The sequence below is a fragment of the Poecilia reticulata genome, chromosome 14, assembly GCF_904066995.2.
Source record: "Poecilia reticulata chromosome 14, P_reticulata-male-v2, whole genome shotgun sequence".
Classification (NCBI taxonomy): domain Eukaryota; kingdom Metazoa; phylum Chordata; class Actinopteri; order Cyprinodontiformes; family Poeciliidae; genus Poecilia; species Poecilia reticulata.
The window spans coordinates 28,010,426-28,024,373 of NC_088843.1; the positions used below are offsets into that span (position 1 = coordinate 28,010,426).

Below are 13,948 nucleotides of genomic sequence, written 5' to 3' on the forward strand. Positions count from 1 at the left end.
GTAGTCCACTGTCCTGCAAGATATATTCGTATATCCAATAGAAATGAAGGTCATTTATCTTTACCTCAGCTTCCCCGTAGTAGTGGAGCAGCCATCTCCCACAGATCACTTCCATTAGAAAATTCTAATTTTAGCTGTTCCTCAGTAAACAGGATTATTTAATTTAATCACATTTATGGATTAGGTTGTTCTTTATTGATCTGAATAATCGATGTAGATGTGCTTATGAAAAGAAATCTTGTTTTAAGGTATTTTCTGATGGAAAAAGCAATCATCTGAAATTGAAAGTCAGACCTTTTTATGGTCTGACTTTCGAAATGTGTCCAAAATGTGGAAGCAGTTCCTAGAGAATCAACTCCTGGCTGCATTTAAACCAAACTTAAACTTGCTAAAATCCCACAGATCTAACAATTCTAAAGAAGAGCTATTTTAAACCCTTAGACTAATTTCTGCTTTCACTTTTTCATCTTCCTTCCTCCTGCAGCTGTGTTCAGCCTACCGCCCCACCCCCACAACCCTTGCAGGACACGCCGTCTTCAATTCAAACAACACTTCTGTGTCATAATACTTTCCTGTGAACATGCCATTGATGTATACTTATTTTATTCCAATGGACTGTTAGCTAATCTTACTGCATATACAGTAGTATAGATAATGTCATGACATTTTAATGAATTATTTGACCTGCTGTTAAGTATGATAACTTATTAGCCTCTCTTCTAAGTTGAGACTGATTGAAAACACCTTGTCAGCACTGCTCATGGGTGCGCTTCCATGGCAATGCATGACCTCAGAGAAGAGAGAATGATTAAAATATTAAATACAGTTACTTCCTCCAAACAAAAAATACATTGGTCTGTATATGTTCCAAATACACACATAAAGATCAATGTTTCCCGTTTTCTGAAGTTTTGTTATAGAAAGGTTAAACCCTATAGGCTGATAGGCTGAAGCATCATCTGGTCTTTTGATTAGACTCATCTGCAGAGTGAGCTTTACTTGGACCAGTCTTAAACTGATCAACCAACCTAATCATCATAATGACCTAAAAGGCTATGGCTCTCTTGGTCTTTGCTCACCAATAGATTGTATTTGCCTACATCCCATTTGGAAATGTGAGATTGTATTTACATTATTTCTATAATTTGATAAGATATGCACATTAGTGAGGTTAAATATGCAGTTCAGCATCAACCTCTTGTGTATTTTTTGGTGTTGGTGACTGTTGGGTTGCAATCAAAAATCAGACAGGATCCAGAAATTGCAGAGCTCTGAATTTCCTTCAAAAGTCCTTCAAACTTTACAATCCAGTTCACAGCATAACAGGCATTCAAACAACAAGAAGGAGAGACGCCCTCTGATCTAAAACACCTGGCTTTTAAAGGATTGGCTCCTACCAGGACTAATTAAGGGATGGAGACAACAGTTACATTTCCAGATAGAAAAAAGTCACAATTGTACTAAACTATATTCCTAGGAAACCATTTACATAATTACAACTAACTAACAACTTCAAAACAAAAGCAATCTGGGCCCAAACAAAATCCAAATACATCTCCTCTCCCTCTCAAACAATGGATTTTCCCAGTGAGGCTGATTGAAAACACCTTGTCAGCACTGCTCATGGGTGCGCTTCCATGGCAATGCATGACCAGGTGACCTCAGAGAAGAGAGAATGATTAAAATATTAAATAAAGTCAGTTACTTCCTCCAAACAAAAAATACATTTACCAGATAAATTACAATATAGAAGTACAAAAAAACAGCACCTGTTAGGGAGGGGGTAAATCCCTCACAGTGACAATTCTTCAGTAGCTACACTTTGGTGTCAACTACTTACCTTCATTGTATGTTTATTATTATATAAATCAAAATTAAAAATAGTGTTAAGTTTTGTTATAATAGAAATAAAATTTCCAACATGTCTTCAAAATAAAGCAAAACAAAAGAAGCATAAATAGTTAATTGAAGGTGTCATGAAGTCAGATATCAGAATAACCACAATTATTCACTGGTTTCTCACAGGATAATGCTGCACTTACCAAAGAACACTGGTTTGGTAGCAGTAGCTGCTCGACAAACACAAGGAAGAGGTTAGTGCTAAACATGCAAAAACACCTTTTACACAGTGTTTTGAAATACGTTAATTTTCTTGCTTTTTCAGGCCGAGGCAGAAATGCTTGGCTCAGCCCACTAGGCTGTGCAATGTTCACAGTTGGGGTCCAAGTTGAGCTGAACTCCAAGCTTGGTCAAAGAATTCCTTTCCTGCAACATTTGGCTGCTTTAGCCATCGTGGAAGCTGTTCGCACACTTCCTGGATATCAGGTATAAGCTTGAACACAAGCCCATCTCTTCTAACACTTACATTAATGGATTGTTGTATAGCATGAAGTTCTGTTTGACTGTGATACCTCTGCAAACCACAATGAGCTAAAACAATATTTTTTTACATGAATAGCATAATATGTAGCATGGTAACAGCAATAGTCACACTTTGACTTTATTTAAAAAGGGACAATGTACACTATATGACTCTTAACTATTTAACTTGAGCAGACCACTGGCAGTCAAGATGAGAATAGAAAGCTTAAGAACATTTAAGAGTCGAAATAAGTAATAATCAATAAAATACACAAAGGAAAACATAATCCAACAATATCATCACATACGGATAATATTATGTATGTTCAAGCTATGTCATAAGGCAAAAAGCTGAATTGAGACAATTTTGATGGCAAAAAATAACAGTGGGGCGCAAATTAATCAAAGATGTTATAATTAATTAATCATAGTTGATCACATTTTAAATAATGTTAATATTTGACACAAAGTTTCCTAATTCTAATAAATTGTGCACAATGACGGAATCAACAAATAAGCACAATTTCTATCTCAGTTCAGTGGAAACTAATCTTACTTTACTTTCCTGGCTTGCCTTTATCCAGCTGTACAATACCAAATGCAGTTATGTTCAAAATGTCATGGCTTGTAAGTGTACAGCTTAAAACTTAATATTGATCCTAAATCATGCAACAGTGTTGAGTGAAAAACTAGTGGTAAATAGTAAACTGCCTGTATTTGCATAATCCTTTATCGTTTCGTTTTTTGTCCAGAGGACCCCAAAGGGTCTACATTAGGGTGTAGTGATACAATAATCTCACGATATGATGCACGATATTCTGCTCACAATGCGATATATATCATGATATTCGGCAATCGATACATTTTGATACATTTTTATGATTTTGTGAAAGATTTTAAAGACAGAGTGATTTTGGTGACGTTTTGTATTCCATAGACTTGGATTTAATCAGTTTTCAGTTGGATTTAATTAACTGAAAACTGATTAAAAGCATCAACTACACAATACCTGGCTCTTATTGGGGAAGGGAGGTAAAATAAAGTCTTTTCGACTATGGGAAAAAGGCTTTTCTACCTTGGTTCCCGGAGTTAGTCATGGCTGTAAGCTGCTTACTATTAGCTGCTTGCGGAGTGGCTCTGCCTCATCCCGTAGTGATCGACTCCTTGCAGCTGCGCAGCGCTGCCATTCCCCTGCTTGGATCTCTGAGTAGTAGTTACCTCTCAGACTGCCAGGATCTCATCGTACTCTCAGTCTCTCAGACTGCCAGGATCTCATCGTACTCTCAGTCTCTGATACTCTTTGTCAGTTGCTAATAAGAATGACCGATCTGCCTTCATTGTCATGGCAATCCTCACTGCGCCCAGATTCCTGCTGCGAGTTTCCCCTCTTCGTCTTCCAGCTCCAAAAAGAGCACCACTGCCTGCTGCGCGTTCATTCTTCAGGTGATCCTTTCTTTATATACAGAACAGAAACCACTAAGCTAAAAACAAATTCTGAAGTGGATACCACCGATTGCTCCATTATCTAAACTTTGCATTAATTTCGCAATCTCACTGCTTTTGCCGCTTCTCTTTCACCATTTGCACCACTTGAGCAACTTTACTTTGTTTCTTAGCAACAAAATACAGCTCATCGTTATTTGTTGAAGATTTGAGATTTCTAAAACCAAAGGAATGTAATGTTGCGTTTCGTTTTTTTACATTTGGAAGCTCATTCCCTTTCACATAACCGGAAAAGCTGTTTTTTGACATTTCTCTGACATTTGGAAAAATACGGTTTACTTAATTTAGCATACAGTAACTCTGGTTTTACTTGACCTATTAACACAATTTAAAAACTGGTGTGTAGTTTATAATATGCTCTTTAAGCACACATTGAAAGTGAGACTGGGGGAGGCGGAGTATTACTGCTACACCGTCACAAATCAGACATGTAAAAAAGACATATAAGCCTATGGAACCCCTATGGCTTAATGGATCGATACTCGCATATGAAAAATCTATACCTTTCGAGGGGGAAAAATATTGCTACATATTGTAGAATCGATTTAATTATACAGCCCTAGTCGTTCACACACATTCACATGCTGACGATGGTAAGCTATAATATTATAGCCCTTTGGCAGACTGACAGAAGTGAGGCTTCCTGTCTGTTGTTTTGCCAAAGACAACAGACAGATGTAGGCCATTGCCCCCAATCAAAGAGAGCAACTTCTGTCTTGACAGAATTTAAAAGCAGAAACTTTTATGTCATCCAGGATTTTGTGTCAATTCCATAAATCCTGACAAATAGTCAGGATTTATGATTAAATATAGCTGTTTTTCGTCAGCATAACAGTGGGAATTCATCCCATTCTCTGATAATTTTACTAACTGGAAGAATATATACAGTAAAAAGAATTGGTCCAAGCACAGAACCCTATGGTACTGGATTGTGAGGAAGATTTATCGTTCACATGAAGAAACTGAAATCTCTCTGATAAAATGTGACCAACATACCTCAGATTACACTTTTTCTCCACTATTAATGGTAAAAAATATAATGTAATGTGACAAAGGTTGAAAAATTTGTTTTCTTTGCAAATAGTGCTAATGTTTTTCTCAAAAAATGCAAAGAAAAATGTGACTTAACTCTGAAAAACCACATGCAAGTTATTAAATCACAGAAATCTCAAATTTTATTCCAATGTTACATGAAGTAAAAAAGACACTACAAGCATAATTTCATTATTTACATTGCATCAAATTCTTATAGTTCTTTGTGTTTTTTACTGCCATGAATTTTGAGTAAATCCTTTTTTGTGTACTGCAAAACATGAGCAATGAAAATTCCTAGCAAAAATACTCTTTTACTAACTTTAACCATGTTTTAATATTCATCAGGAAATAGACCTGAGGGTGAAGTGGCCCAATGATATCTACTACAGTAACCTGATGAAGCTTGGAGGAGTTCTGGTAACATCGACTTTTGTAGGATCAACTTTTCATCTGCTTATAGGTAACAACCCAGGGCGATAGCAACATTGTATTTGGCTATTGCAGGGTTTCCCCCAGAAAACTTGCTAAGCCCAGTGGTCAGGGCGCCGAGGCGGTCCACTGGTGGTCCACCGTGTTTTTGTATTAAAAGATGTTAAGTAGACAATAAAAGTAAAAATATCACTGTTTTCCCATATGTTATGGGAAAACATTGTCAGTGAACTGCTATATAAACCCACAACTAGTCTTAAAAACACTAATCAAAAAATACAATTAAAATAAATATCAATTATGTCTACTTCTGTTAAATCCAAATTAAGTCAGCGGCTCCATCAGGCCCCCCAGAGCTTCAGGGGCCCCGTAAATACTAATATTTTAACACAGACCACAGATATATAAATGTAGCATTTGTTTATTGAGATTATCATTGCTGCTAAATTTGACGTAATGGTTTCCGCATATATAAATTAAAAGACTTTAAATTATTTAACATTTATATGTAAGATTTTAAGGAGCTGACAAGTTTACTTTGTAGAAGTGAAGTTCAAAGAACAACATTCATAGTCAGATTGGTTTGTTACCACAGCTACAATCTGATGCTGTGAGTTTAATCTTTGAGGTTTAGCTCCGTTTGTTCACAAATGCAAATTAGTAAGCTGCAGTTATAATTTATTGCTTTTTAGGTTTGCCAGTTAAACTACTCCCCCTGTCCTAGATTTTACTAAATCTAACACAGAAGCTATTAGAGGTGCTGATGTTTTTAGCAACAAAAGGAATGTTCTGCTCCAGGCCTCATACATCCTTGGACCGGCCCTGCATGATGTGGAAATCCGCTGCACTGCGCAGAGATGCGCAACTAATGGGAGATTTAATTCAATGCTGCTAATGTGGCTTTAGTAGCTCTTTCATTTCGTGTCTGTTGAGTTTTTAACAAGGGGACATAGAAGGGGTCTATTTTGGTTAGTCGAGTTTCTGGACGAGTTTTCAGATGTCCGGTGGCCGCGCGCATTAACTCTGCCTGACTAAGTGGGCAAAACATTTGATACGGTTTGGTGCTTAGTGTAAACGGAAACATAATACTAGTAGTAATAATAAAATAATATAAAATCAGCGTGATGCGTGACTGCGAGGAGAGCCCGAAATCTCCTCACCGGGTTAAACCTGCACGATGAGTGATTAGCACTGGCTCGTTAACCACTAACGCAATTCTTCAAATTAGCACTGGGATCCATATTGCCCAAAAATGCATCCCTGTGCTAACTTTGAGAAATAAAGAGTTAAAAGTAAAATAACTATTTCTACATAATGAGAGTAGCTCCAAGAAATGCTGTTATAAGTTTTAAATCAATTGGATAATATTTCAGGAGAATAGAGAGGGGATGCATATTTTGGCAGGCTGGAAATCCATATTGCCCAAAAATGCATCCCTGTGCTAATTTCAATAATTAGAGAGTTAAGAGTGAAATAACTTTTTCTACATAATGAGAGTAGCTCCAAGAACTGATGGTATAAGTTTTAAATCACTATAATAATATTTAAGGAGAATAGACAGGGGATGCGTATTTTGGCAGGCTGGAAATCCATATTGCCCAAAAATGCATCCCTGTGCTAATTTGAAGAATTAAAGAGTTAAGAATGAAATAACTTTTTCTACATAGTGAAAGTAGCTCCAAGAACTGCTGTTATAAGTTTTAAATCAATTGGATAATATTTGAGGGGAATAGATAAGGGATGCATATTTTGGCAGGCTGGAAATCCATATTGCCCAAAAATGCATCCCTGTGCCAACTTTGAGAAATAAAGAGTTAAAAGTAAAATAACTATTTCTACATAATGAGAGTAACTCCAAGAACTGCTGTTATAAGTTTTAAATCAATAGGATAATATTTGAGGGGAATAGAGAGGGGTGCATATTTTGGCAGGCTGGAAATTTTGCCCAAAAACGCATCCCTGTGCTAATTTAAAGAATTCAAGAGTTAATAGTGAAATAACTTTTTCTACATAATCTGAGTAGTTCCAATAACTGCTGGTATATGTTTTATAGGATAGGATAGGATAATATTTGAGGGGAATAGAGAAGGGATGCATATTGTGGCAGGCTCAAAATCTATATTGCCAAAACATGCATCCCTGTGCTAATTGGGGGAAATAAAGAGCTGAAATGATTTAATCTCTTCTACGTAATGACACTTGTTCTCTGAGCTAATGCTATAAGTTTCATATCAACAAGACGGATGCAAATATTTTCAGGCTCATAAATTAAGTTGCATTTCCTCCTACATTAACAGACTAGAAGTGAAGCATGATATAAAATGTTCTACATAATGGTTCACTGTTGTAATGCTTTTGAGCTATTATGATATCAAAAGACAAAGCAGAGAATTTCAAACCATTTGCGGAGAACGTTTACAACAGACACGGACTGAAAAAAAGTTCGACTCATTGTGTCAATAAAAGTGTAAAAACCGTATTTATTTCAAATAATTTGCGAAATAAAACCCACCGTATTAGGAATTTACACGGTTGAGAAACGTGATAATGTTACAATTATCTTTAAAATTTTCTCTTCGGTCATATTTTTATCCGTTTCCTCGTCAATATGCGAGAGTTTAGCGCGATGCGCGCTCCCGCGACAGGGGATGCAAATTTGGGCAGGCGGGCTTTTCTGGGCATAACACCGGGAACACAGACCTAAACTTTACAGGGAGGACAGGGCCAAACGCTGGGCAGCGTGTTGAGATGTAAACGCCGCATAATCTTTTGTTCACACATCATTCTCACCGCTCCACAAAGCACCTCTGAAAGCGCGACTGCAAGTTATTCCTGCGGTTCACGTAGAGCTTCGCAACCAGAGCTAACGCGGTGGGTTTAAACTCTTACCTTAATCAATAACTCCTCATAACTAATCATAATTCCTCACAGGATGTTGATGTAAATATCCATAGCGGTCAGCCTGTGTCCAGTTCGAGTGAAAGGAGGAGCGGGATCCGCGCTGAGGTTAACTTTAGACATCCAGCTGCTGCAGCGCGCGAGGCAACGGGTAGAGACCAGCGGTGTGATTGGTCCGGCTTTAAATGCATAAACTTCTATAAACATATCTTTTAGGAATAAATCTGCTCTGATAGTGAAAACGCTCGGAGCAACAGAAGCACGTGCAATCCGGCTTTAAAAAAAGGCGATTTCTTTTTTTATTTTATTTTATTTTCCTAAAAAAAAATGAACAAGAAAAGCTTAGCCTGGCGGTGGCGCTATTAAAGCATGGCGCTAGTATTATAGGCCTGTAATGCACTGGGGGAAACTCTGCTATTGTAACACGCCCTTTCTAGAGACATCACTACTTCCCTCCTCTCGTGTTTTTCTCCTTTTTCCTCTTTAACATTTGCCTCTAGGATGTGGCTTTAATGTGACAAACAGCAACCCCACAGTATGTATTAATGACCTGATCCAGCAGTACAACACTCAGAACGACTGCAGCCTGGAGCCCCTCAGCTGCTCTCAAGTCATCGCTCTCACTATGAACTGCCTCGAAACGCTCATCACCAGTTTCCAGCAAAGAGGCCCAGACGCTGTTCTGCCTACTTACTATAAAAGATGGCTTCACAGGTGTGTCCTGCAAACTACAGCCTCTACTGCTTTATTCTCAATATTCCTTATTGAGAAAAGTTAGATAGCCATCATATGTGAGCAGTTTCCCAAAACGTCTTTCCGATAGCACTGTTTTGCATGGAACATCTCAAAGCAGAACTCCAGCTCCTCTCAATGTTTTTTATGGAGGGGGAGAGGGGAAAGAAAGATGTGTAAGTGTAGTTACACATCTACAAGTGTAAGAGTATACTAAGTATAAGAGTTCTAGAAACTCCTCTGATGCAGATATTATCAAGCAGAACAAGATATGACCTTTTCAAACACACTCTAGACCAGTGTTTCTCAACCTTTTTTGGGCCAGCGCCCCCCCAGCCTTTATCCAGGTCCCTCACCGCCCCCCACCAAAGAATGTGCAGGCTACTTTGCACTGACCATTATTTAATCATTAATATTACTATAACTATTGTAGATATTTTGATTTTTATGCTTGTTTCTGTATTTATCATCAAAAATAATTTCCCAGAGTACAAAAAAGTCATGGGAATAGAAATTATTTTCACAGGCGTCTATGAAAAATGCAATGAACATTCAAGTTAAAATTGGTAGGCCTAACAGCAGCCAATCAGAGTGGAAAAATAATCTTATTCTTTGCCATTTTCTAGTTGTTAAATATTCCACAAAATGACCAGATAAAAGATGTTCAACATGCCAGTTTAAACTTTGATCTATTTGCCAAACGACTGAGCTGCAACATTAAAACATGGATAGAACTGTAACTACATTAATCATAGCTCTTCTTCTCTTCAGTGTTTGTCGGTTTCTGGTGGTGCAGCTCTGTGCTGCCTTCAGGAGAATGGGACATCAGAGTATCATCCATAAAACTTCACCCACCTGGCATTTATTGTGCAAACCAGAGCTTTCAGTGGAAAAACTAAAGTTCCATATAATTTTAATGCCATACAAATATGAGACAGAAACATGGATTAAAGATATATCTTTAATCCATATCTTTAGATATATCTCCTGTCTATTGATTTATAGATTAATAGTTTAACTGGACAGAAATTACAAAGAACAAATCTGGTTCTTAATCAAATCCTAATGAGTCAAATTGAAAGTGTCATGGAGTCATCAGCCTCATGACATTAACACTGACATGAAAAATAATATTGAAGAAATAAATATATCAAATCTAATTAAAAACATAAATAAGTGATCAGTTCTTTACTGTTATGGTCTGTAAGATATATTTATTCTCAGTATTAGATATGGTCTCAACAAACCCATGACACTTCAACAATATTATTTTATCTTTACTCTGGAAATAGTGTCTGTTTATTCTTGCCATACAGTTTCTGTATTAATTATTGCTCTAAAGGTCTTGCCATACCAGTTTATTCCTCTGTATTTACTTTAGTTTCTTAGTTTATTCTTGAATTTTGTTCTTCAATCATTTCCATTTAGTTTCTTTTGATTAATATTATCCTCTCTTGGTTTATTGCTATGTCCACTTTAGTTTCTTTCTTGTTGCTAGATTTATTTTATCGTTTATTGACCATCAGTAATATTCTCTCATCACCTGCTGCGCCGCCTAATCGTCATGTGTTTCACATCATGTGTTGATTTTTCACTGTTCAGCATCTGATTCTCTGTTTTTATGCCATAATTCACATCTAGTCCGTCGCCCCGTTTTATGTTCCGCTTCTCATGTTTCAGAGTTTTGCGCAATGTGCGCGTCTTTTTTTTAAACTCCCTACGGTGCAGGGCGGTCGGGAAATGTATCAATGGGGAAAAGGCAGACTGACATAAATCTTTTAAAACAACGGAAACAATTTCGGTATTCCGATTATTGAAATTAAAAAGTGCTGTGGTACCGTTGTTCTATCACACCCGTTTCATACCGGACCACTTACAGCACCGTGTTAACGCTATCAAATGAACGCTCTCTATCGTGGTATCACCCGTGTGTTCATTTTTCAGAGGGATACACAGTGCGAGATTTTAGCTACCAGTAGCAGGAGAGGAGCTGCGCCAAGAAGCTAACAGAAGCTAACAAACACTGAATAGAAGAAGAGCTGCCATCAATACAGTTGCAGCCAAGCATGGTTTAATGTTACACAAAACAGTTTTACCAAGTTGCTCAAAGTCTAAACTGGTATTGGTGTGGATTTAAGGTGTAAAGTTTACCTTTGACCAAACGCCCCCCAAAAGCATCCCAGCGCCCCCCTTTTGTAAAAATGTCCGCCAGCGCCCCCTGCCGTCCTCTGAACGCCCCCTGGGGGGCGGTACCGCCCACGTTGAGAACCGCTACTCTAGACGTATGTAAAAAAAATCAGATAATCTTTCTGAAGAAAAAAGAATTATGCTGGTTTGTGCTGGAAGCAAAACTGTCAAACAATAACAGTTATTCAAATCCACTTCACTCTACACAGGATCATTAGCAGTAGCTCATTTGTTGGCAACAAAAGAACAAATATGATAGAACTGGTCAGTGTTCCAGTTAATAGGATAAGTATTAAACCATGTCATACTTCTGAAATCTACTGGTTGTGTCTTTTGCATTGACTCACCTTAAAACAGTTGATCAAGTGATGTTTCCTGTGTTCTTGTTGAAATAAATCAGTGTTGAAATGTTATTGATCCTGCATTTTTAAGTAAAACTGATTACTTTGAAAACATAAAATTCAGACAAAGTTTGATTAGGATTTTGAAACCTGATAAGAATATGCTGGGTTTAAACTGTCTTTGCTTTGGCCACAGTGGGACTCAGGTCCGTCTGTGGAGCGAGGAAGGACCAGAAGCGCAGGTGGTTGGTCTGGATGACAACGGCTTTCTGCAAGTGTGCAGTAAAGAGGAAGGAGTGGTCTCTGTGGAGCCTGATGGAAACTCGTTTGACATGTTGAAGAACCTTGTGGTCATGAAGCAGCGCTAGGATAAGCTGCTTTTATTCCTAATAACGTTCTACTCACTGAAGCAACACCATCATTCAGTGTGAAAGAGAAGGTTTGTTTGAGTAATATTTGAAAGCCAACAGGTTTTTTTTAGACATCTGACAAAATCCATATATGCTCCAGTTATATAATGAATTTGCTAAACCTTATTACATTTGCTTCCTGTTTGGAAGGACTACTTTGTAAACTGTTTTTGTTTTATGAGTGACCAAAAATAGTTGAACCATAACCTGAACTTTCTTATGGATAACTGGTGGTGTATATATATTTTTTTTGTATTTCATCAGCTGAAACCTGCAGAAAGAAATTGGCTTCAACTGACACTGAGCATTGTCCAAAAAGTTGGTTTTTGAGCAACCTAGTGTTTGAGAACCACAAACACTTCCAGGTTGGGGGGAGGGTAGGTCATCAAATTGGATGTCATTTTGTGAGAAGTAAAAATTCTGCCCTCAACTACATTGCACTTTTGGTGCAATGTAGCATCCTGTAAAAGATGCAATAAAAACAATCTCTGTGTCTGATCCAATCATATATCCCCTGACATGAAACGGAGTGAATGGTTGCTAAAATACTAGTATTTTACACAAATCTGTTGCTACTCCTTAAAGTATGCTGACTTACATTTACAGGAACAAGCAGCTTCATACAGCACTCCACAATTGCAGGCACCACTTTTGAAAGAAAGTGGTGCCTGCAAAAGAAAATGTTATTTACGGTGCCTTGTTAATCCTTGTTCTGATCTCTATTATTACTCTTACTGTAGAAAAGAACTTCAGATAAGTTGTTCCTCTCTTACAGTCACTGCCTGCACTATGATGATCAGCACACATCTGTGCATGATGAGTTTTCCATTTTTTTTTTTTTACAAAAGTGAGCACTTCCCTTCCTCGTTATGGGAACATGAAGTAATGGATTAAGTAATCCATTACTTTTATTTTATTTTGAACACTGAAAAATAACTTTTAATTAAAAATAACCTTTAATTTAAACCAACATTTAAATTCTTTTATTTTGAACACTGAACATCAAAAGGAACACAAACCTTTAAAGACTTAGGTAAATATTTATTACACAGCAGCCAGAGAATATCATAATTTGATATTCTCTGGCTGCTTTCAGCCATTTCAATATTTTGACATACAAGCATTAAAACATTTTAGATATTTGGATCAACTTACAAAAAGTAAAAAATACCTACAAAAATGTCACATTTATATCTTTAAAGACTATGCCACTATTGTGGGAATTTTAAAATGGTTATTTCTAAATGCTTTTCCCTTTGAACAAAATAAACACAATTAAATGACATGTTTACCTGGGGTCCCAGTCATTTGTTGGCCGACAATACAAATATTGTCTGGGTCACTGTCTCGTCTGTTACTGTTGCACAGTAACAATAAATAATGCAGCATGTGCTGTGATGACCAAAAGCTGAATAAAGGTTTTTCAGATAATTGTGTGTCCTAAATTTTTTTTTCAAATAATTTCTAGACCTGATAACAGCAGTTTTCACAACTCTCAATAGAAAACAGCATCAGATATTTAACCCCAGATGTTTTAGTCATTTGGGAAAACGGGAGATCTATTTTTGACCACCAACCCCTGATGGCGTACTTAAAACCCAGTCTTCCAATTTAAAGCAAATCCTTTTATCACTCACCCAGTCAGATCTATGGATGTTGTGGCAGCAGTTTTTGAACATAATTTACTGTCATCTCTTTGCTTACATAAAAAGGAAGAGCTCAGCAGAAGAAAGGGGAATATTATTAGAGTTATAGCAAAACATGCTACTTGGGTTTTTTTGGGGGTGTGGGGGGGTTGTTGTTTTTTTACAGTTTTGAGTTTAGTTGCAGTCATAAATTGTCCTTCTTACACTTAAAGACACTGAAGAATTGCAGTGACATGGCAGAATCAACATGAAACCTTCATGTATATTATTTTTTCCTCCATGCCCGGATATGTCTGTGTTCTTCATAGTTTCTGGGTCTTTAACAGTGTTTGAATCTCAATAAAACATGTATGCTACATATTTTTGAAGTCTATTCAAAAGCTTTTATTTTGAACACTGAACATCA

General features: G+C 37.1%; 1 protein-coding gene across 1 annotated transcript in view; it reads left to right on the plus strand.

The window, feature by feature from the left end:
- hlcs (holocarboxylase synthetase (biotin-(proprionyl-CoA-carboxylase (ATP-hydrolysing)) ligase)) overlaps nucleotides 1–13,902 on the plus strand; it is a 38,304-nt gene extending 24,402 nt beyond the window's left edge. The window contains exons 7-11 of the mRNA XM_008428654.3: nucleotides 2,026–2,093; nucleotides 2,165–2,325; nucleotides 5,245–5,359; nucleotides 8,727–8,940; nucleotides 11,683–13,902. Coding sequence (XP_008426876.1) covers nucleotides 2,026–2,093; nucleotides 2,165–2,325; nucleotides 5,245–5,359; nucleotides 8,727–8,940; nucleotides 11,683–11,854 — 730 coding nt within the window. The 3' untranslated portion in view covers nucleotides 11,855–13,902. The remainder of the gene's footprint in view (nucleotides 1–2,025; nucleotides 2,094–2,164; nucleotides 2,326–5,244; nucleotides 5,360–8,726; nucleotides 8,941–11,682) is intronic.
- The last annotated feature ends 46 nt before the right edge of the window (nucleotides 13,903–13,948 follow it).